Source organism: Panthera onca, chromosome E3, assembly GCF_046562875.1.
Source record: "Panthera onca isolate mPanOnc1 chromosome E3, mPanOnc1 haplotype 2, whole genome shotgun sequence".
NCBI lineage: Eukaryota > Metazoa > Chordata > Mammalia > Carnivora > Felidae > Panthera > Panthera onca.
Genome location: NC_138354.1, coordinates 5071798 through 5096804, shown reverse-complemented (window position 1 = coordinate 5096804; position 25007 = coordinate 5071798). Strand labels below are relative to the sequence as shown.

The 25007-nt window shown below is 44.4% G+C and overlaps 1 protein-coding gene across 3 annotated transcripts in view; it reads right to left on the bottom strand.

Annotated features, from left to right (window-relative positions):
• The window catches only part of CYTH3 (cytohesin 3), a 175789-nt gene that overhangs the window by 39153 nt on the left and 111629 nt on the right, over nucleotides 1-25007 (bottom strand). The window contains exon 1 of one of the 3 annotated variants that reach the window (XM_078439721.1): nucleotides 4739-4772. The exons of the other annotated variants lie outside the window; for them this stretch is intronic. Coding sequence (XP_078295847.1) covers nucleotides 4739-4757 — 19 coding nt within the window. The 5' untranslated portion in view covers nucleotides 4758-4772. Of the gene's footprint in view, nucleotides 1-4738; nucleotides 4773-25007 lie in introns of those variants that run through there. 3 annotated transcript variants of the gene reach the window in all.

Below are 25007 nucleotides of genomic sequence, written 5' to 3'. Positions count from 1 at the left end.
TGCTCTCAAAATAAATAAATAAACAAACAAACAAAATTTAAAAACTCAATCGGTATAAATGAAAAATTCTAAGTAAGAAGAAATCACGAAGTCTGGTTTAATGAGCAGCTCTTTTCTCTTTAGTGGCACACAAAATAATGCCGCATCTTACAACTGATGGAAACTGAGATTCACTTAGATCCCCACACTCGACAGCTGTATGATGCACATTCACGCTAAGTGACTGCAAACTGGTCCACTTAAAAAAAGTCAATCAATCTCAGAGGACTGGTGTGATAAACGCAACAAATTGGCTTGCTCGGCCTCTGCGGGGGCCTCGCTATGAAGCAGAGGTGAGCAAGCCCAAAATGCCATTCCCGGACCCTTACACGTGGGTTGCTAAGGATGAATTAGGCTGTACTGAGCTCCTCCTCCCGCCTCACCCGGCTGGCCAGCAAGGACGGGAACGCGGAGGGTCCTCGCCGAGGGTCTGGGCTCCCGCTCAGGCTCCAGCTTCCTGGGGACGGGGGATGCTGCGGGAGCAGCGGCCTCCTGAATCAGTCCCCGGGATGTACCGGGGACCCAGAGGTTCCAGGGCTCACCAAGGAGGCGTTCCTTTGGTGACTGCATTCTAGAGCCCCAGGCCGTAGCCAGGGCCCAGGGCTATGGCAAGTGCCCAGTTGTCTGGCTTACACACTACCCCTTCGTGCTCCAAATCCTCGGCATGCTTTAGGGCTTCCCGCACGGACCTCTTACCGAAAAGAAAATCGGTCCCATGAAGAGCACATTCTCTGACCACAAAATAGTTAAGTTAGAAACAAAACAAAACAAACGTGTTTGGAAACTGAGAAGCACCATTCTGAAGAGCGCACTGAGGGCCGCCCGGGAGGCTCAGTCGGTTGAGCGTCCGACGTCAGCTCAGGTCATGATCTCACAGTTTGTGGGTTTGAGCCCTGCATCCGGTTCTGTGCCGACAGCTCGGAGCCTGGAGCCTGCTTCCGATTCTGTGTGTGTGTGTGTGTGTGTGTGTGTGTGTGTGTGTGTGTGGGCCCCTCCCCCACTTGCGCATGCTCTCTCAAAAATAAATAGATGTTAAAAAAAGAAAACGAACACACTGGTCCAAGAAGATTTAAAGTAAATGAGAAAATTCTGAGGTGAAAATAATGAAAATACCGATGCCTGTGTGCTAGTAAACAAGCAGTTGTAACTGAAAACACGTATTTCAGAAAAAAGTTAAGTTGAAAATACGCTAAGCATTCACCTTCAGAGATTAGGAAAACAACAACAGTTTAAACCCAAAGGGAAAAATAACGCAGAGAAGAAAGTCATTTAAGAAGGGCAACGAGGCCGCTTCGGCAGCTCGTCCGAAGTCCGCACCCAGCCCTACGGTCCCTCCCCGGGGACTTCCCGAGAGAGCCGGGACACGGGTCCACACTGACGGAAGGCCCACGCTCACAGCAGCATCAGTCACAATGGCCAAAGCCCAGGAACAACACAGGTGTCCCTCGCGAGGTGAACGGATAACCACAGGGTGGCCCATCCACACAAAAGAATGTTATTCGGCCACAGCAAGTAATGCAGTGCCCGACGCAAGCTTGAGTGAAAGACGCCGGGCACAAAAGGCTGCGGAGGGTAGGACTGCACTTAGCAGGTATGGCCGGAACAGGCCAAGAATGGGCACGAGTCTGTGGGACGGAAATCAGAAGAGCGGTTCATCTGGGAAGCAGGGGAGGGAGCCGAAGGAGAAGGGTGCCTCGTGCGGATTTTGATCCGGGTGGTAGTTACACAAGTGTGTGCACGCACAGATACGCGCAACAGCTTGACTTCTATGCACACCTAACATGTGAGCGCTGTATTTACCTGCCCTGAAAGTCTACTTATGGTTAAGTGATCTCCTGTCATCCTCAATAAAGAGAAGGAAGAATGTCCTGCAAAAGGCACTAAAATGGCCTTCTAAGAACCTCCCACACCCTCACAGAGCCAATGCTGGTCCACCCAGGGCGACCTGAGGACAATCTGGCCTGAGGTACACACACTGCCCCTTCCTCCTTACGTGCTGTGGCTGTTACTCTGCCCCCAAATCCCCTCCCACCTTAGGCACACACATCTTTCACCCGATGAGAAAGGGAAGAATTTTTGCAAAATACAAAGATAACAGATAAAATCAGCAACAGAGTCAGCATTAGAGCAGTCATGGGAAGTTTTTAAGCTAACTGCTTTGTTTTTACACTCGCATGGTACTGTCCTCCTCCCCAGATCCGGCTCTGCCTTCATATATAAACCCTCTCTGATGACCAACGTGTCAACCCACGATTGTCACTGTTTGGTGACCACCAAGGAACCACGGGAGAGCTTCTGCAGCAGCATGCAGCTTACAGACAGTGGTAAAGGACTATTCCCTGACTCCATCCAGCAAAACTACACAGAAGAGCCACTCGGCCAGCTCTCTGGAATCCTTATCTGAGGGGTTATGGTTGAGTCATGGACTCCAGCTCATTTCCTAGAGCAATGTCTTACACACGTGGTCTGCCACCCTCTCCATCAACATCACTTGGAGGTACTTGTCTGAAACAGGGTTCCTATCACATGCCTATCAAATCAGAACCTCTGGGTATGAAGCCTAGGGCTCTGAATTTTTTTTCACGTTTATTTTTGAGAGAGAGTGTGTGTGTGCACACACGTGCACGCAAGTTGGGGAGGGGCAAGGTGGAGGGGAGGAGAGGATCTGAAGCAGGCCCTGTGCTGTCAGCACAGAGTCCGATGAGGTGCTCAAACTCCCGAACTACGAAATCATGACCTGAGCCAAAGTCAGACACTCAACCGACTGAGCCACCCAGGCACCCCTAGGGCTTTGAATTTTAACAAGCATCCCAAATGATTCTGTTTAACACTGGAATTTGAGAACCACTGCTAAAAGGTGGCTACAGACATGTTAAGTCCTCAACTCAGATCCCGAATGCAATACATTAAGTACAGAGGCAACGTGATTGAGTAATTAGGAGCCTGAATTTGCAGCCAGACAACCTTGTCTCAAAGCTTGTCTCTGCCTCTTACTAGCTGTGTCACCATGGGCAACTTACCTAACCTCTCTGTGCCTCAGTTTCCTTGCCTATGAATAGGGTAATATATATTATTATGTCAAAAAGCTAATCAAAATTCAATTCTCTTCCTGAATATTACTTGACATTTCTAAATAAATATTGAACTTTAAATCAAACCACCAAGCATTTAAAGATCTTAAAAGATACACCTTTTTTACGGATAGAAGATCATACCTTGAGATCATAAAAGCCATATATGGAAGACCCAACACTAATATCATCCTCAATGGGGGAATACTGAGAGCTTTCACCCTAAGGTCAGGAACAAGACAGGGAAGTCCACTCTCACCACCGCCATCCAACATTAGTACTTAGCCTCAGCAATCAGACAACACAAAGAAATAAAAGGCATCCAAATCAGCCAGAAGGAGGTCAAACTTTCACTCTTCGCAGATGACATGATACTCTATATGGAAAACCCAAAAGATTCCACCAAAAAACTGCTAGAACTGATCCATGAATTCAGCAAGGTTGCAGGATATAAAATCAATGCACAGCAATCAGTTGTATCCCTGCTCACCAACAATGAAGCAACAGAAAGAGAAATCAAGGAATCGATCCCATTTACAATTGCACCCAAAGCCGTAAAATATCTAGGAATAAATCTAACCAAAGAGGTGAAAAATCTATATGCTGAAAATTATAGAAAGCTTATGAAAGAAACTGAAGACAAAAAAAAAAAAAAAAAAAAAAAAAAAAGGAAAAATATTCCATGCTCCTGGACAGGAAGAACAAATATTGTTAAAATGTCAATACTGCCCAAAGCAATCTACATTTCAATGCAATCCCTATCAAAGTAACACCAGCATTCTTCACAGAGCTAGAACAAACAATCCCAAAATTTGTATGGAACCAGAAAAGACCCCGAATAGCCAAAGGAATCTTGAAAAAGAAAACCAAAGCAGGAGGCATCACAATCCCAGACCTCAAGCTATTCTACAAAGCTGTAATCATCAAGACAGTATGGTACTGGCACAAGAACAGACACTCAGATCAATGGAATTGATCTCTCAGAATAGAGAACCCAGAAATGGACCCACAAATGCACGGCCAACTAATGTTTGACAAAGCAGGAAAGAATATCCAAAGGAATAAAGACAGTCTCTTCAGCAAGTGGTGCTGGGGAAACTGGACAGTGACATGCAGAAGAATGAACCTGGGCCACTTTCTTACACCACACACAAAAATAAACTCAAAATGGATGAAAGACCTAAATGTAAGACAGGGAGCCATCAGAATCCTCAAGGAGAAAGCAGGCAAAAACCTCTTTGATCTTGCCTGCAGCAATTTCTCACTCAACACGCGTCCAGAGGCAAGGGAAACAAAAGTAAAAATGAACTATTGGGACCTCATCAAGATAAAAAGCTTCTGCACAGCAAAGGAAACAATCAGCAAAACTAAAAGGCAACTGATGGAATGAGAGAAGATAGTTGCAAACGACATATCAGATAAAGGGTTAGTATCCAAAATCTATAAAGAACTTATCAAACTCAACACCCAAAAAACAAATAACCCAATGAAGAAATGGGCAAAAGACATGAATAGACACTTCTCCAAAGAAGACATCCAGATGGCCAACCGACACGTGAAAAAATGCTCCACATCACTCATCATCAGGGAAATACAAATCAAGACCACAATGAGATACCACCTCACACCTGTCAGAATGGCTAACATGAACAACTCAGGCAACAACAGACGTTGGCGAGGATGCGGAGAAAGAGGGTCTTTTTTGCATTGTTGGTGGGAATGCACACTGGTGCAGCCACTCTGGAGAACAGTATGGAGGTTCCTCAAAAAATTAAAAATAGAACTACCTTACTATGCAGCAACTGCACTACTAGATATGTATCCAAGGGACACAGGTATGCTGTTTCAAAAGGGCACATACACCCCAATGGTTATAGCAGCACTATCGACAATAGCCAAAGTCTGTAAAGAGCCCAAATGTCCCCAATAGAGTATTATTCAGCAATCAAAAAGAATAAAATCTTGCCATCTGCAACCACGTGGATGGAACCAGAGGGTATTATGCTACGTGAAATTAGTCAGAGAAAGACAAATACCATATGACTTCACTCATATGAGGACTTTAAGAGACAAAACAGAAGAACATAAGGGAAGGGAAACAAAAATAATATAAAAACAGGGACGGGGACAAAACAGAAGAGACTCATAAATATGGAGGACAAACTGAGGGTTACTGGAGGGGTTGTGGGAGGAGGGATGGGCTAAATGGGTAAGGGTCACTTAGGAATCTACTCTTGAAATCATTGTTGCACTATATGCTAACTGACTTGGATAGAAATTAAAAAAATAAAATAAAAAATTTAAAGAAACACACATTTTTACCTCAATCATGAAAAAATAATGACCAATGAGACTTTCTATCCTGGATAATTAAATGATAGAGCAAAATAAACATTCTGGCATCACACCCCTGTATAATCAATGTTTTTTAACAGCCAAAAGTTGCAGTGAAGGGGGAAGAAGCTTCCCAAATACACATAAATAAAAATCGTGCAAAGACATTTGGCAGTTCTGCACAGAGCTAATCATATGCTTATAATACAATCCAACAATCATACTCCCAGGTACTGACCCAAATGGGTTGAAAACCTACGCCCACATGAAAACCTGCACACGAATGTTTGCAGCAGCTTTATTCATAATTGCCAAAACCCGGAAGCAAACAAGATGTCCTTCAGCAGGTGAAGAGATCAATTGTGGTAAATAAAACAGACAACAGAATATTACTCAGCACTAACAGGAACCGTCAAGCCATGAAAAGACATACAGGAAACTGGATGCGTATTACTGAGTGAAAGAAGCCAGTCTGAAATGGCTACAGGCTGTATGATTCCAACCATACAAGGTTCTGGAAAAGGCAAAACTATGGAGGCAGTAAAAAGATCGGTGAGTGGTTGCTAGGGGTCCAGGGAGACAAGGGGAGGGCTGAATAGGTGAGCACAGGGGATTTTCAGAGCAGTGAATCTATTGTGTACGATAATGTACTGGTGGATACAGGTCACATTACGCATTTGGCAAAACCCACAGAACCATACAGCACAAAGAGCCCTATTGTAAACCATGGCCTTTAGGTAATAACAATGTATCAATGTTAGTCCATCAATTGTAACAAATGTATCATACTGACCTAAGATGTTGAAGATAGGGAAACCTTATATGGAGGGGAGCTTATGGGAACTGGCAACACCTGATGTATTGTTTCCTTATTATGTAACCTCAAGAGTGCATAAGGGTGACAAAATTTCCCACAGTCGTATCAGATTACCACTTACAATAAAAAATGTAGGCTGCTGCTAACCTTTGCTCTGTGAAGCTCTGTGCTTCCTCACCATTACAGGCAAGAGCTGCCCACTCATACAATTACTATAGAGAAAACCATATTTTATCTTGATTTTTTTTTTTTTTTAGTAATCTCTACTCTCGACCTGGGGCTCGAACTCACAACCCTGAGATCAAGAGTTGCATGCTCTTCCGAGTTAGCCAGCCAGGTGCCCCTTCATTTTGATTAAAAAAAAATTTTTTTAACTGTTTATTCATTTATTTTTGAGAGAGAGAGAGAGTGAGTAGGGGAGGGGCAGAGAGAGAGGGAGACACAGAATCCGAAGCAGGCTCCAGGCTCCGAGCTGTCAGCACAGAGCCCAACGCAGGACTCAAACTCACAAACCGTGAGATCATGACCTGAGACCTGAGCCGAACTTGGACGCTTAACCAACTGAGCCATCCGGGCGCCCCATCTCGATTTTGATCAGCTTTGGACAGAACAGTGAATTTTAGTTAAACAGAAAACAGACAAAAATTTTGTAACAAAAACCCACCCCACACAGAACTAGAGTCATTTTGCATGTGAAGAAAGTGGGATAGGACACCCTCTCTTCCTCCGAGGAGAATTACATCTGTTACTTCTTGAGATTTGAAAGAGTCATGACAGGATTTCAGAACCCCACTTCCAACATGGGGCACCTGAGTCAACAAAGAAAATCCCAGAGAGGTGTGCATAACCAGAAAGTTCTTGGCGAACTCTTACGAGCCAAGACCAGATGCTTCACACTTGAAAGGGGCTTCCGACAGTCGAGAAGAGAACAAAGTACTTCCCCGAAACAAAGGAGGACAAAGAGGCTGAAAAAGTCTTTCTCAAAATGACTGAAAACTTCCCAAATTTGCCCCCCAAGAAACACACCAAAAACTAAAAAAGCCCCAAACCTACAAATTCAAGAAGGTGAGCAAACTCCAAATAGCATGGCCTAGAGATCTACGCCAAGTCACATTACACAAATGCTTCTGAAAGAGGAAAGAAGCCTGAAATCGGCCGGAGACAAGGACACCTCCCCACAGGAGCAGGTGAAGGGCCGGATTGCTCATCAAAAGCCCACACGGCCGGTGGAAGTCCCGCAACGGTTTTCAAGTAAAGAAAGAAAGGAACCGTCAGCTCTCAATTCCATACATGCTGAAGGCCTCCTTCGGGAACGAAGGAGAACTTAAAACGATCGAAGGTGAAGGAACACTGAGAGAATCTGTCACCAGCAGTCCTGCCCTCAAAGAATGGCTCCCGGTCCCTAGACAGAAAGGAGACTGCAAAAGAAGGCACAACTACACAAAGAGTAAAAACGTGGGTAAGTACGATAAACTTTCCTTCTCAAATTCTCTAAAGTATGGTTGGGACAAAACTTATGGATGGAGTACATACAAGAAACAGGTAAGAGATATAAAGACAGGTCCAGTTTCCCTATTTCAGGGAGCCGGGGGGCACAGTCCGTTGAGCTTCTCACTTTTGGTTTCATGTCATTTTGTAAGTTCAAGCCCCACATCGGGCTCTGGGCTGATGGTGCAGAGCCTGCCTGGGATTCCATCTCTCCTTCTCTCTGTTCCTCCCTTGCTTGTGTGCCCACTCTCTCTCGAAAATAAACTTAAAAAAAAAAGTTTCCGTTTCATTTGAACTGATGAAATGATGACCCCAGCAAACTCTAATTATATAAAGAGACTTAAATATTTACGTATTTTAAATACGTAACATATATACATGCAAACACCCTTGAGCAACCACACACACAAAGACTACACAAACAGATACACTCAAAGACAATATGCCTATGTCAAACTGGAATTCTTAAAAAAATGTTCAAGTAACTAACAGGAAGAAATTCAGAGAAATACGAAAGAGAGGACCAGGAAAAAAAAAAAAAGAAATGACAACTTATGTCCTGATACATTAATAATCACCTTCAATATAAAAGACCAATTAAAAGACACAGATTGGCAGCTTTTTTTTTTTTTTAATGACCAAACTACATGGGGGCTATGAGACATTTCAAACACGATGATAAATGTAGGTGAAAAGTCAAAGAATTGGTGGGGGGGGGGGGGGGCGCCTGGGTGGCTCAGTCGGTTTAACGTCTGAATTCAGCTCAGGTCATGATCTCACTGGGAGTGCAAATCCCAGGTCGAGCTCTGTACCGACACCTCGGAGCCTGGAGCCTGCTTCAAATTTTGTCTCCGTCTCTCTGCCCTTCCCCTGCTCATGTTCATGCACGCTCTCTCTCTCAAATATAAAGTAAAACATAAAAAAATAAATAAATAAAAGAATGGAAAAAGACAAATCATGCTTATTAAGCAAAAGAAAACAGGAGTGGCTATACAGATCTCCCTTGACTTGGGATGATTTTCGGTCCCAATAAACCCATGGTAAGTTGAAAAAATCGTATGTCGAAAATACATTTAATACACCCAACCTACCACGCCTTCTGATCATCACTGAGCCCAGCCCACCTTACCTGTGCCCAGAACACTTACATCGGCCCGCAGATGGGTCAAGTCATCTAATACCAAGCCTGTTTTCTAACAAAGTGCTGAATATCTCACGTTAACATAATTGAACACTGTACCGAGAGAGGAAAACAGGATGGTTATATGGCTACAGAATGGCTGCCAGTGTTTCGGTCCTCTACCTATGGTATCGCATGGCTGCCACTGTCCAGCACCACGAAAGAACGTCATGCTATAAAGCACTAGCCTGGGAAAGATCAAAATTCAAAATTCTGAAGTATGCTTTCTCCTGAATGCATATCACTTTCACACCATGGCAAGGTAACAAACAAGCACGTCCAACCGTAGAAAGTTAGGGATTGTCTGTATCGCTCTCAGACACCGTAGACTTCACAGCGAAGAAGATCACCAGAGACAGGGACATCCTATCATGATGGAAGGGTCAATCCATCAGGACAAAGCCATCCTAAATGTGTAGGCAACAAACAGCACAGTTGCACAATGTGTGGCTCCAACAACATCAGAACTAGAGAGGGGCACCTGGGTGGCTCAGTCGGTTAAGCGACTGATGCTTGATTTCGGCTCAGATCATCATCTCAGAGTTCTTGAGTTCAAGCCCTGCATCAGGCTCTGTGCTGGCAGTGCGGAGCCTGCTTGGGATTCTCTCTCTCCCTCTACCCGTGCCCCACTCCCTCTCTCTCAAAACTAAACAACAGGAGACATAGACCAATCAACGATTTTAGTGGCAGATGTCAATCCCTTTCCCTCAACAACCAGACAGAAAATGGGCAAGGATACAGAAACATTCAACATCATCAACCAACAAGGCCCGACTCTGCACGACACTCTACCAGGCGACAGTACAAACTCATTCTTTCAAGAACTCACAGAACATTCTAGTTGGCTGATTAATGCCCTCCACTCCCCAAATCCAGGTCCTAATCCCTAAACCTTGTGGATATTACCTCATATGACACAAGGGACTTTGTGTATACAATTTAAGATCCTGAGGTAGAAGGCTGGCTTGGATCGGTGCAGAAGGGGCCCTCAACTGCCATCACAAGTGCTCTTCCCTAAGGCAGGCAGGGGACATTTGATGCAGGGAAGACATTGGGATCATGGAAGCAAGATTCAAGGACGTTGACTTGGAAGATAGGAAAAGAGCATGAGCCGCGTTGGGAAAAAGAAAGAAAGAAAAGAAAAGAAAACTGATTCTCCCTTAGAGCTTCCAAAGGGGGCCCAGCCCAGCTGCCGCCTTTATCTGCCCCCGTAAACTGACTGCAGACTTTTTTTTTTTTTTTTAACGTTTATTCATTTTTGAGAGAGAGAAAGAGAGACAGAGCATGAGCAGGGGAGGGGCAGAGAGAGAGGGAGACACAGAATCCGAAGCAGACTCCAGGCTCCGAGCTGCCAGCACAGAGCCCGTTGCGGGGCTCGAACCCATGAACCGCAAGATCATGACCTGAGCCGCAGTCGGACGCTCAACCGACTGAGCCACTCAGGCGCCCCTGACTATAGACGTCTGACCTCCAGGAGTGCACCACGGCGGAGATTTGTTGTGTTCAGCCAGCAAGTCCGTTATAAGTGCAGATTCCGGTACCTGGAAGTTGGGCAGTGCTGTGACAAATACCCCAAAATGTGGAAGGGACGCTCGAGCTGAAGGACAGCAAAGGCCTGGACTGCCTTAAACAAGGGCGAGTAGAAATGTGGGTGCTGCAGACCTCGCCACTGAGGACTCAGGAAGCGAGGAGCACAGCAGACAAGGGCTGTGTGGTCAGGGAGCACCTCAACCATCAAAGGCCACTGGTAGAGAGAGGGCGTGACCGCACCGGCAGCGAGGGCTCAGGGACAAAGCAGGCACCAAGCTGAACGACACCCTGTGAGTCGGTGGAAAGCAGAACTCGTCACAATGAACTTGGATATTTAACTGAGGTGATTTCCCAGCAAATGGCTGAAGGTGCAGCCTGGTTCTTCCCGCTGCTTGTGGAGAAACGCAAGGGGGAAGAGACACGTTGAGGACAACACTGTGAGGCAAAAAGGAACCAGGGCCTGGTGATGTGGGGAACGTGCTCTGAAGACAAAGCCAAGGGTGTGGCCAGCTAACATCTCTCAGGGGCTCTCAAAGGACGGAATACTCTACTCGTTCACACAGAAGGCTCTGTGGCGAGAGTGAGCCTGTGCCTCGTAGATCCTTTCAACTACCTCGGCAGAAGCCGGGAACACAGACGAGATGACACAGGAAAGACCCACCGAGGACCCTTGTGTCTGCTGGAGTAAAGCCGCGTGAAATACCCAGGAGACCCACAGGTCTTCGAGAAAGTTAACACCCTCAGAAAAACTGCCAGCTTGGAACGAAAAAGAGAGAGAATGAGAGAAAGCAGTCAGATTTGCCGAGTTCTACAGACGGAAAACAGGCTGATTCAACTACTCGGTGCTCACGTGCGCTACCCTCGAGAGAAAGAACACGACACGGAGGGAAGCCGCGGGCTCACAGGTTACTTCTGGGCCTTGAGATCTAGTGAGTTTGCCGAGGTGAATCTTGAAATCGCTTGGAACCAGTGACTTTCCTTCTTCCTTTCTTCTCTCTCTTATCTCTTTCTCCTCTCCTTCTGTTCTTTGCTCCCTCTTTCTCTCATCTTTCTCCTTTTTGGAATGGGAATATCTGTACCTGCGATCCTGTGCCTGCCCACCATTGTGTTTGGGGAACAGATAATCTGGTTTTAACTTTACAGATCCACAGATGGAGAGGAATTTTGCCTCAAAACGGATCACACCCAGACTCTTACCCATGTCTGGTTGACTGATGACATTTAGGTGAGATTTTCGACTCTGACTTGATGCTGTGATGGGTGGAGACTTTGGGGCATGTCAGCGTAGGACAAATGTATTTTGCATGTGGGATAGATGCGAATCTTTGGTAGGATGTATACCATCCCCTCCTCCATCTCCAGGACCTAATCCAATATAAATTAAACACAAGGGCTAAGACAGATCATATGCTGGTGGACAAAACAAACCTCAATAAATTTAAAAGAATGGAAATCAGAGCGGGTTCTCTAATGACAATGGAATCAAATCGGAAATCAGTAACAGATAACGGGAAAGTCTCCCAATCCCAGGAAGCTAAACACACTTTTAGTTAATCCATGGAATAAATGGGAAATCCCAAGGGAAATTAAAAAATAAATACACTGAATGCGGCACCTGGGTGGCTCAGTTGGTTGAGTGTCCAACTTCGGCTCAGGTCATGATCTCCCGGTCTGTGAGTTCGAGCCCCACGTCGGGTTCACTGCTGTCAGCCTGTCAATCCAGAGCCCGCTTCGGATCCTCTGTCCCCATCTTTCTGCCCCTTCCCTGCTTGCGCTCCCCCCCAAAATAGATATTTAAAAAAAAATACACTGAACTGAGTGAAAATGAAAATACAACACATGAACATTTGTGGGGCATCAATGAAGAGTGCCGAGAGGAAAATGTATAGCACTAAGATACTGACATTAGGAAAGAGGAAAAGTACCAAATGAATAAGTTCCCATCTCAAAAACTAAAAGAGAACAAAATAAACTGAAGGCAAGCAGAAGGAAGAAGGTAATAAGGAACAGGAGTCAATGAAATTGAAATGAGAAAACAATGGAGAAATATCAAGGAAACACAAAATTGGTTCCATGAGTAAATACATAAAACTGACAACCCTAAAGAAAAGATATAAACTAACACCGTGAGGAGTGAGACAGGGCCATCACGACTGTGCCTCCAGACATCAACAGGATAAAGAAACGCTATAAACTACACAAAGATGAAATGCATCAATTTCTCAAAGACCAGAAACTATTACCACTCATCGCAAATTAAGTAGATAATTTGAAGCACCAATAACAATCAAGGAAATTCAATCTGTTAATTTAAAACAAAACAAAACAAAACAAAAAAACAGATCTCTAAGTTCACGTGGTTTCACTGGAGAGTTCTTCCAAAGGTTTAAAGAATTAACACCAATTCTATATAATCTCTTCAAAAAAAAGAGAACAGGAAGGAACACTTACTTCCCAGTTCATTTTATGAAGCTAGTATTAACCCTAATACCAAAACGAAACTAAGATAATACAAAAAAAAGTAAATTACCAGCAAACTGTTTCTCATGAATATGGTTGTAAAAATCACTATACAGAGATCTCAAGGAAGAAATAAAAGTATCCCTATTTGCAGGTTATATAATAGTCCAAGGAACCTAACAAAAAATCTTCTAAAACTTGGGGTGCTTGGGCAGCTAAGTCAGTTACACATCTGACTTAAGCTCAGATCGTGATCTCACAGATCCGTGGGTTCGAGTCCTACATCCGGCTCTGCCCTGACAGTGCTGAGGCTGCTTGGGATCCTCTCTCTCCCCCGCTCTCTCTCTGCTCCTCTTCAACTTGTGCTTTTGCTCTCTCTCTCTCTCTCTCAAAATAAATTTTAAAAAATCTTCTAAAACTTGAAAGTTCAACAGAAATGCAAGATACAAGATCAACACTGTGCTTCTCTGTACTAGCAATGAACATGTGATAAACAAAATTTTAATGTTACCCCATCACTCAAAAACCAAAGTTGGGTGTAAATCTAATAAAACATGTACAGGACTCGTATGCTGAAAGCCACAAAACACTGATGAATGAAATTAAAAATCTAAGTAAATGGAGAGACATACTGTGTCTAGGTAATGGAAGATTCACCACAGTAAAGATGTCAATTTCTCCCCAATTGACACATATGTTTAGTGTAATTCCTATCACAATCCTAGCAAGATTTTTTTATTGAGATAGATAGATAGATATACATATATATATACACACATATATATATATATATATATATATTAGTGAATATATATGTATATAGTGAAGGCTATTCTACAACTTATATGACAAGTCAAATCAGAATAGCTAAGAACAATTTTGGAAAAGACTAAATGGGACAAACACTCAGACCTCCAAAGAGCCTCTCACACAGCCCTCTCCTTTTTGACAAAGGTACAAGAGCAGTTCTGCAGAGGATGACAGGCTTTGCAACAAATGAGTCTCCAATAACTACATATGGATATTCATGGGCAAAATAATGAACCTTGACCTAACCTTCACACTTTATATAAAAATTAACTTAGGGGCACCTGGGTGCCTCGGTCTGTCAAGCATCTGACTTCGGCTCAGGTCATGATCTCACGGTTCATGGGTTTGAGCCTCACGTCAGGGTCTATACTGACAGTTCAGAGCCTGGAGCCTGTTTCAGATTCTGTGTCTTCTTCTCTCTCTCTGCCCCTCCCCTGCTCATGCTCTCTCTCCCTCCTCCCCTTCCTCCCTCTCTCTCCTTCTCTCTCTCTCTCTCTCTCTCATAAAAGGAATACACAATTTAAAAAAAAATTTTTTTTAATTAACATAGGGGCACCTAGGTGGCTCAACCAGTTAACTGTCTGACTCTTGATTTCAGCTCAGGTCATGATCTCACAGGTTCACAGGATCAAGCCCCAAGTCAGGCCTCACACTCACAGAGCAGAGCCTGCCTGGGATTTTCTCTCCCCCTTCTCCTGATCACATTTATTCATTCATTCATTCATTCATTCTCTCGCTCTCAAAATAAATAAACAAGGGGCGCCTGGGTGGCTCAGTCGGTTAAGCGGCCGACTTGGGCTCAGGTCACGATCTCGCGGTCCCGTGAGTTCGAGCCCCGCGTCGGGCTCTGTGCTGACAGCTCGGAGCCTGGAGCCCGCTTCAGATTCTGTGTCTCCCTCTCTCTCTGCCCCTCCCCTGTTCATGCTCTGTCTCTCTCTGTCTCAAAAATAAATAAACATTAAAAAAATAAATAAATAAATAAATAAATAAATAAACAAAAATAAATTAACTCAAAATGGATCATAGATTTAAATGTCAAATGTAAAACTATACTACTTTTCAAAGACAAAGTAAGAGAAAACCTTTGAGGAGCTAGATCTTAGTAAAGAGTTCTTAAACATGACACCAGAAGCATTAACCACAGAAGAATGAAACTAAAAATCCTCACTGAAACTAAATCTCACTGAAACTAAAAAACCTTTGCTTTGCAGAAGACCCTGCTAAGAGAATGACAAAGCAGGCTACCAACTGGGAGAAATATTTATAAGCCACACATCTGATAAAGGGCTCACATCTAGAATGTATTAAGGACTCTGAAAATTCAACGGTAAAGAGCAAACAAGCCAATTAGAAAACAGACAGCGCCTATGAAGAAACAGCTCGTCGAAGAGGGTCTACAGATGGCAAATGAGTACAGGACAAGGCGTTCCACAGCACGAGTCATTCGAAAATGCAGGTGAAGACCACAGCCAACATAAAAAAGAGCAACACAGGGGCGGATGGGTGGCTCAGTTAAGCATCCGGCTCTTGGTTTCGGCTCAGGTCATGATCTTGCGGTTCTTGAGTTCAGGCTCCCACATCGGGCTCTCATGATGTCAGCGTGGAGACTGCTTCAGATCCCTGCCCCTCTTAAATAAACAAATATTAAAAAAAAAAAAAAAAAAAAGGGCAACAGAGAATCTGAGGGGAACCTGGATCTCTCAAACATTGTTAAAGGCGATGTAAAATGGTAAAGCTCTGCAGGAGACAGTTTGGTGGTTTCTTACAAAATTAAACATACACTTACTAAAGGACCCAGGAATATCACTCCTGGACATTTATCCCAGAGAAGTTTAAAAATTATGTCCATGCAAAAACCTTGCGAAAAACATTGCGAACGCAAATGTTCGCAACAGTTTTATTTCTATCCCCAAACCAGAAACAACCCAAGCATCAGACAGGTAAGTGAATCAACTGTCGCACATCCAGACCTTGAAATATTACTTTGCAATAAAAATGAATGAACTACTGATACATGCAACAACTGGATGGGTCTTAAGGGCATTCTATTGAGGTGGGGGGGCGGGGGCGGGGAACTGTATGATTCCACTTACGTAAGACTCTTGAAATGACAAAATTATGGAGATGGGACACAGATTAGTCATTGCCCCGCCTTAAGGATGGTTTGGGAGCAGGGACAGCAGGTGTGACTGTAAATGGGGTAGCAGGAGACAGATGGAGATCTTTGTGGTGACAGAGTAGTTTTGTATCTTGATTGCAGTACTGGTCACGTGAATCTACAGGAGTGATAAGCTGATACACAACTATACACCCACGTTGCCCCAATGTCAATGTCCTGATTTCGATACCAGATTACAGTTACATGAGACATAACCAACGAAAAGAAGTGGGTGAGAGCAAGTGAGACCTTTCTGTACTATCTTTGCAAACTTCAGTGAATCTGTAATTCAAATTTAAAGTTTTTCAAAAGCATTTATACCACCTAAGGAAAAATACTAGGTGTCCTCTCCACCTTGATGACCAGAAAGAACTGGTACACTCTGTCTCCAGTCACACAGGCCCTGTGAGCCATCCAGAGTAAAGCGACAAGCAGAGGGAGAAGAGCCGCTGGCTCAAGAACAGAGAACGTGGTCCTTTCTGCCAGGGGGCTCATCAGAGCCTCTGATGGGATCGGTCAGGGTGCTAATGAAACACCAGCCAGACTTTCGAAGACAGAAATATCAAGGTCCATCTACACTGAGTATCAGGACTTCCTCATTCTAAAAACGGAACATCAGATGGGAACAAGGCGAGAGCGCCCAACCACGGTCTCCGTGCTGCACCCGGCAAGCGCCCTGCTTTCTTCAGCTACACCCCTGTCACGATGACATCCACTGACCCAGAGGATTCACTGACCATTTCATTTCAGCCTGTCGACGAGCAGCAGCCCAGGCAAGTAGTTCTATGACGTGCTGCTGACTCTTAACCTCAACCAGTTCATCAGATATATTTTACCATGATAAAGAAAGGTTCCACATGTCCAGTAATGGTTAATTTTTTTAACCATCGGGCACAGAGCCCGATGTAGGGCTCGAACTCAAGAACCGTGAGATCACGACCTGAGCAGAAACCAAGAGTCAGACGCATAACTGACTGAGCCACCCAGGCGCCCCTCCAGGAACGGTTTTTATTTGACAACACAACGGATATGACAAAAGAACATATTAAAAAGTAGTTCCACAGAACAGTCTGGCTGGCTTGCTCTTAGCAGTCAATGAATCAGTAAATAATAAATTTAACACAAACTAAACACCTGCTGGCAGCCTTTACTGACAGGCAAGTCATTTTCTCCTTCACTATTGGAAGTAAGCCAAAGTAAGGATATTCCACTTCCTCGCTGGTATGGAGGTTAGCTATAGACCTTAGACACAAGTTATTCTCCAAAACTGCAACAGCAGCTAATGTGTGTGATCACAGCAGTCACATCATCAAAACCTGTGAGTTTTGATGCAAATATAGTCTTTTCAGTTTCCACACACGTTTCTCACTGATTCACAACTCTACCCTGTTTATTTTTTAAAGAATTTTTCTAGGGGCGCCTGGGTGGCTCAGTCTGTTGAGCGTCCGACTTCGGCTCAGGTCATGATCTCACAGTCTATGAGTTCAAGCCCCGCATCGGGCTCTGTGCTGATGGCTCAGAGCCTGGAGCCTGCTTCCGATTCTGTGTCTCCCTCTCTCTCTGCCCCTTCCCTGCTCATGCTCTCTGTCTCAAAAATAAATTAAAAAAATAAAATAAAATAAAAAGAATTTTTCTATCACACAAAAAGCAAAAATACATGCCCCTCCAGAAGCAGCAAAAGAAAAAGCAGCTACAACCCAGCACATGGAGATGACCACAGTTAACACTTCAGACTCATCCTTCTGCAGTCCAGACACGTGCAAACTCAGACAAGCAAAGAAGGTGAACAAAAACACTTGGTGAGTGGGATGAGCCTAGTGATAGTCTTCAATGATTGGGGGGGAGGGGGGAACCCAGGTGGCTGGGAGGGGGACTCAGGTGGTTGGGGGGAGGGGGACCCAGGTGGTTGGGGGGAGAGAGGGACCCAGGTGGTTGGGGGGAGAGAGGGACCCAGGTGGTTGGGGGGAGAGAGGGACCCAGGTGGTTGGGGGGAGAGGGGGACCCAGGTGGTTGGGAGGGGAGGAGGACTCAGGTGGTTGGGGGGGGACCCAGGTGGTTAGGGGGAGAGGGGGACCCAGGTGGTTGGAGGGGAAGTGGGGGACCCAGGTGGTTGGAGGGAGGGGGGGACCCAGGCGGTTGGGGAGAGGGGGGACCTCAAATGGTTGGAGGGAGGGGGGTCTAGTTCAGTGCCACTTCTTTTCGTATAATTAGCAGCTCACTCTATCACTTCTCCTCTTGACCACACAAACCAGCACTTTATAAAACACCATTCTACCCCTCACCAAAAAACAAAGAAAAAACTCTGTAGAGATAAGGTCATCAGTAAAACGCTCAACTATCACAGAACCAAGACATGGCTTTTATTTCAAAACTAAGTTTAGTACGTCAAAATTTAATCTCAATCCTTCTTAATTTACTTTAAATCAAAACTCACACTCCCAAAGGGAAAAGACAGTGCTAATTAATGCAAACATTAATCTATTTAGCAAGATCAAACAATGACTAGTTTTCACACATTCACTTAATTTCAAATGCCTACATTTTAACCTGATTTCCAAGCCCTCCATACTTAGTTTACAAAAACCAAAGCGTTTTAACGTCACTGCAGCCCTAGTTCCCAGGGAGTCAGGTAAAGGTGGGCAACTTTCACCACTTACAAGCCTATGCTCTTGCCTTTCATTCCTTTCCTCCTCCAAATCCCTGACCCCAAGCCACACCCCCTTCTCTCTTTGATCTTCAACTTTTCCTATTCCATCAATCTATAAACACATTCAAATCTCTCCCATCCCATCCGCACTGTGTGACAGCTCTGAAGGAACCCATTCAATCTCTTTTTTCTTCATATAAACTATTAGAAAGAGTAGTCTAATCAGCAAAATTAAAAGGCAACCGACGGAATGGGAGAAGATATTGGCAAACAACATAACCAATAAAGGGTTAGTATCCAAAATCTATAAAGAACTTATCAAACTCAACACCCAAAAAACAAATAATCCAGTGAAGAAATGGGCAAAAGACATGAATAGAACACTTCTCCAGAGAAGACATCCAGATGGCCAACTGACACACGAAAAAATGCTCATCATCACTCATGATCAGGGAAATACAAATCAAGACCACAATGAGATACCACCTCACATCTGTCAGAATGGCTCACATGAACAACTCAGGCAACAACAGACGTTGGCGAGGATGCGGAGAGAGAGGATCTCTTTTGCATTGCTGGTGGGAATGCAAACTGGTGCAGCCAGTCTGGAGAACAGTATGGAGGTTCCTCAAAAAATTAAAAATAGAACTACCTTACTATTTAGCAATTGCACTACTAGGTATTTATTCAAGGGACACATATATGCTGTTTCGAAGAGACACATGCACCCCAATGGTTATAGCAGCACTATCAACAACAGCCAAAGTATGGAAAGAGCCCCAATGTCCATCGATGGATGAATGGATAAAGAAGATGTGGCACATACACACACACACACACACAATGGAGTATTACTCGGCAATCAAAAAGAATGAAATCCTGCCATATGCAACTACGTGGATGGAACTGGAGGGTATTATGTTAAGTGAAATCAGAGAAAGAAAATATCCTATGACTTCACTCATATGAGGACTTTAAGATACAAAACAGATGAACATAAGGGAAGGGAAGCAAAAATAATATAAAAACAGTGAGGGAGACAAAAAGAGAAGAGACTCTTAAATATGGAGAACAAACAGAGGGTTGCTGGAGGGGGTGTGGGCTAAATGGGAAAGGGGCGCTAAGGAATCTACTCCTGAAATCATTGTTGCACCATATGCTAACTAATTGGGATGTAAATTTTAAAAATAAAATAAAACATTAATTACATAAAAATAAAATTTCTTTGAAACTTGAAACAAAGAGAGTAGTCTGCACTTGCACTCTGCTTCTTTTTTTTTTTTTTTTTTTTTAAATTTTTTTTTTCAACGTTTTTTATTTAGTTTTGGGACAGAGAGAGACAGAGCATGAACGGGGGAGGGTCAGAGAGAGAGGGAGACACAGAATCAGAAACAGGCTCCAGGCTCTGAGCCATCAGCCCAGAGCCTGACGCGGGGCTCGAACTCACGGACCGCGAGATCGTGACCTGGCTGAAGTCGGACGCTTAACCGACTGCGCCACCCAGGCGCCCCACACTCTGCTTCTTAAATATAGAGACGATGTGAATACAAGAACAGGCGAGTCAGGAGGCACAGACTAAAACGTATTGAAGCAGTGATAACAACAAGAGTGTGGTACTGGTACAAAAATAGATTAAAAGGTCAGGGGAACAGAAGACAGAGCCTAAAAACAGAACCATGTATAAAAAATATTTAAAAGAATAGCCTCTTCAACCAAGGGTGCTGGGACAATTGGGCATCTACATACAAGAGAATGAAGTTGAACCCCTACCTCTACCATAAAAATTAACTCCAAGTGGATTAATGAGCTAAATGTAAGTGCTAAAACCATAAAACTCTTAGAAAAAAACATAGGGGTACATCTCCATGACCCTGAATTTGGCAATGCACTCCTAGATACCATGCCCAAAGCACAAGCAACAAAAGAAATAAATACGTAAATTGGACTTCATCAAAATTAAAAGCTTTTTTTTTAAGTTTATTTCTTATTTTTTTGAGAGTGAGCGAGGGAGAGGCAGAGAAAGGAGAGAGAATCCCAAGCAGGCTCTGTGCTGTCAGCATGGAGTCCAACGTGGGGCTCAAACTCACGCACCATGTAATCATGAGCTGAACAGAAATCAAGAGTCAGACGCTTAACTGACTGAGCCACCCAGGTGTCCCCAGAATTAAAAACTTGTGCAATTAACATTACCAAGAAAGTGAAAAGACAATCTACAGAAGGAGAGAAAATGCAAATCATGTATCTGATAAGGGTCTAGTATCCGAAACACATAAAGAACTCTTACAACTCAACAGCCAACAACCCAATTTAAAAATTGAAAGCACCTAAACATTTTTCCAAAGAAGATACGCAAATACCCAATAAGCACGTGAAAAGATGCTCAGCATCATTAGTCATTAGGAAATGTAAATCAAAACCACAATGAGACCACGCTTCATACCAACCAGGATTTGGCTGTAATAATTGGGGGTGGGGTGGGGGGCTATAATATTTTTTTAATTAAAGATACTAATAAGTGTTGGCAAAGATGTGGAGAAACTGGAACCTTCATACACTGCCAGGAGGAACATAAAATGGTTCAGCTACCCTGGAAAATGGTTTACCAATTTCTCAAAAAGTCAAACAAAAAATTACCAAAGGACCCAGGAGTTCTACTAGGTATATACCCAAAAGAGCTGAAAACAAGAATTCAATACATTCACAGGAGCACTATTTGCAATAGACAAAAGGTGGAGACAACCCAAATACCCATCAATGGATGAATGGATTTGCAGGTTGTGGTATATACACACACAGTGGAAATTATTTGGTGGGGGGGGGGAAGGGGGGGGAAGAACTACTAATACCTACTACCACATATACGAACCTTGAAAACATGATGATAAGTAAAAGAAGTCAGATGCAAAAGACCACATACTGTAGGATTCCACCCAAGCTAAATGTCCAGAAAAGGCAAATCTCTAGGGGCAGAAAGCAGAGTAGTGTTGGTTGGGGCTCAGTGCAAAGACTGACTGCCAGCAGTTATAAGGGATCTTCTCAGGGTGATGGAAAGGTCCCAAAATTGACTAGGTGAGGACTATACAACTCGGTAAATTTATTAGAAGTCACTGAACTGTACACCTTAAATGGGTGAATTTTAGGGACGCGTGGGTGGCTCAGTCAGTTAAGTGACCGACTTCAGCTCAGGTCATAATCTCACAGTTTATGGGTTTGAGTCCCATGTCAGGCTCTGTGCTGACAGCTCAGAGCCTGGAGCCTAGTTTGGATTCTGTGTCTCCCCCTCTCTCTGCCCCTCTCCCTGACTCGCGTTCTCTCTCTTTCTCAAAAATAAACATTAAAAAATTTTTTTAAATAGAAATAAAAAGTGGGGAGCCTGGGTGGCTCAGTCGGTTAAGCGTCGACTTCGGCTCAGGTCATGATCTCGCAGTTTGTGAGTTCAAGCCCCGCATCAGGCTCTGTGCTGATGGCTCAGAGCCTGGAGCCTGTTTCAGATTCTGTGTCTTCCTCTCTCCCTGACCCTCCCCCGTTCATGCTCTGTCTCCATCTGTCTCAAAAATAAATAAATGTTAAAAAAAAATTTTTTTAATAGAAATAAAAAGTGGGTAAATCTAATGGGATATAAATTGTGTCTCGATAGAGCTGTTAGAGAAAAATAAGGTTTTCAGTTAGTCTTTTTTTTTTTTAATTTTTTTAAGTTTATTTATTTATTTTGAGAGAGAGAGATAGAGAGAGAGAGAGAGCAAGCACAAGCTGGGGAGGGTCAGAGACAGAGGGAGAGAGGGAATCCCAAGCAGGCTCCACACCATCAGCGCAGAGCCCCATGTGGGGCTTGAACTCATGAACTGTGAGATCATGACCGGAGCTGAGATCAAGAGTCGGACGCTTAACCGACTGAGCCACCCAGGCGCCCCTTCAGTTAGTCTTTCTGTTTTGGAACCCTAGCATCTGGGATCCTTGCTTCACCACTCTGCCATCAGATGCCTATTTTTCATTGGCACTTACTGTGCAGTCCAACAGAAGTAGAAAACCTAGCACATGCAGCACACAATGAGGGCCCCAAACCAAATTCTAAACCAATGGTCAGCCTATCGTATATTGAATTAAGGGTCTAATGTTAATAAAGTCTCAATTACAAGATTATTTATGTGATATTGTCCAATGAGATGTGTACATAATGTACTATCACATACCCAACGAAGCGTTCACAGGAATTGCTCTGGGTACAAAGTTCAAGCTATGGGATAACTATTGTCCATATAAGGCTACCCTGAAGCTTGCCAAAAAATTAAAGGTGGAGACAGTTTATGCTGAAATTATTAATTCTTCAAAAAGGGAGGAGGGGCACCTCGGGGGCTCAATCGGTTAAGCGTCAGACTCTTGATCTTGACTCCGGCTGAGTGGGGCTCTGTCTGCCCCTCCTCAGCTCACACATGTCCTCTCAAAATAAATAAGCATTTTTCGAAAAAAGGGAGGAAACGGTAATTTTGTCTCTAAACCAAGAAAACCGGATTTGAAATGTTCATCCCTGGTGGCCCAGAACATCAAGCTGTGTCACTAGCCTGGAAAACCTCAGGCAAAGAGGCTACATCTAAAAAAGGCGATGTACCTGTGCCTGGCTTCTGCTTAAGCTGGAAGAATGGGACAGGTCTCCCGCTCAAGACCCAGAGCTCCTCCCGCACCTGCCTTCCGCCCACACCCGCAAGCAACACTCCCCAAGAACCTCGCCTAGAGGGCGCCGTGGGCCTGTCCTCATTCCTGCCTCCAAGTGTGAACCAGGCTCCGTCCGAAGCAGACTGGATACAGCTGTACAACATCTGGCATTCTCCTTCCCCTTCACAAACATCTGAGAGGTGGATGCTCGAGGAATGTACGTTCACTGGGGGTGGGGAAGCAGGGGAGCGCTATTTTGGGGCAAAGCAGGGTGGAATCCATGTGGTTTTTATCTCGCAGTCCAGGAAGGACGGTGGGGTCAGCAGTCTGGCCTGGAAAGCCCACCGGAGATTCCTTCAGCTCCTCCATGGCTGAGGCTCTAGGAACCTTCTAGTCTTCTCTTGACATTTCAGGCTGAGTTGTCAGGCTTTGTAACGCAATTCCAAACTCTGATTCGCAGTCGGGATCTCCAAGTAAAGGCAATGGGTCGTCTCGAAGGTTACGAGAACATGTCAGTTCCCGCGCAGCACGAGCTGCCCACACACGGCAGGCGGACATTGGAGGGTCCCCGAGCCTGGTTAGCACATGGGTGTGCCCTCACTCTCCCCTAAACCCAGGGAATGACAGGACAGGCTTTAAAACAAACAAACCAATCACTAACTGCCTGGAAAAGTAGAAATTGTTACAAAACACAAAGCAGATAGGAACAGAGCAAAGGAGAAACACGTGCGGAAACAATGCTGTAAAGTTAGCGACTTAAAGGAGTCCTAAACCTGGAGTCAGTGGATATACTATGTGCAAATGGTTTAAAAATAAAAAGTCAAACAGGACAGAAAGGCTCCTAATGAAAAACAGATGACCATCTGAGTAGATGGGAAAATAGCATTTGATAAAATTCAGCAGCCTCTTCTTAAAAAAAAAAAAAAAAAAAAAAAAATCCAGTAAACTAAGCAAAGAAGCTTTCTGAACCTCACTGAAGGATCTCTGGCAGAAAGGGCCGACAACCATCAGACCTGGAAGCACTCCCACTCAAGACGGGACCAGTGAGGATGCCCCCCATCACGGGTCCCGTTCGATGCAAGAAGCTTGGCACGTTTTCCAAGCCCGGGGAGAATCTGGGTTGGGGCTCTGGTTTAGGAAACCGAAGGGAAGCATTTACATCAGCCAGGCTTGTAATAATTAGCGGATCTGTATTCCTCCACCCAAATGGGCCGTCAAATTCTTCGCAGATCTTCTAAGTCAACAAGAGCCTGTGAACTTCGCCGAAAATATCCCGCGGAATTTCAATACAATTTCTCAAGCAGAAAATCCCAGAGTGAATGCAAACTAGTAACCTTACCGGACCTCAGGTGACACCAAGCACACAAGTTCTACCTAACTTTCTAGAGAATGCTTCAAGAGCACCGCTCTGTGCTCTGGGCACATTTCTCTAATCACGAACATGCGGAAGGCGGGGGAGATTCCTGCAACCAACAGATACCTGCTCGGGTCCATCCTGACTGAGGTTCTCCCGTGTACAAACTTTGCTAGTAATGAATGTGAAAATGTGAATGTGAAATAATGAAGCTTTCCCTCACATGGGGTCCCTCCTCAAACGTTCAACTCTGCTGACACGAGGCCCCCGAAAGCGCGGTCCAAGAAACTGTCTTCTGGATCCCCCACGTCTGCCTGTGATCTCAACCACGGCCGACCCCCTTCTCTCCAGTTGCAAAGAGGCACGTGGGGGACCGCAGGCCACACAGCACATTCATGAGGGAAAAGAGTGTGTCCCTGGCTTGGGGGGACGCTTCCCTTTTTATTATACATTTGCTTTAAAGCTTCTA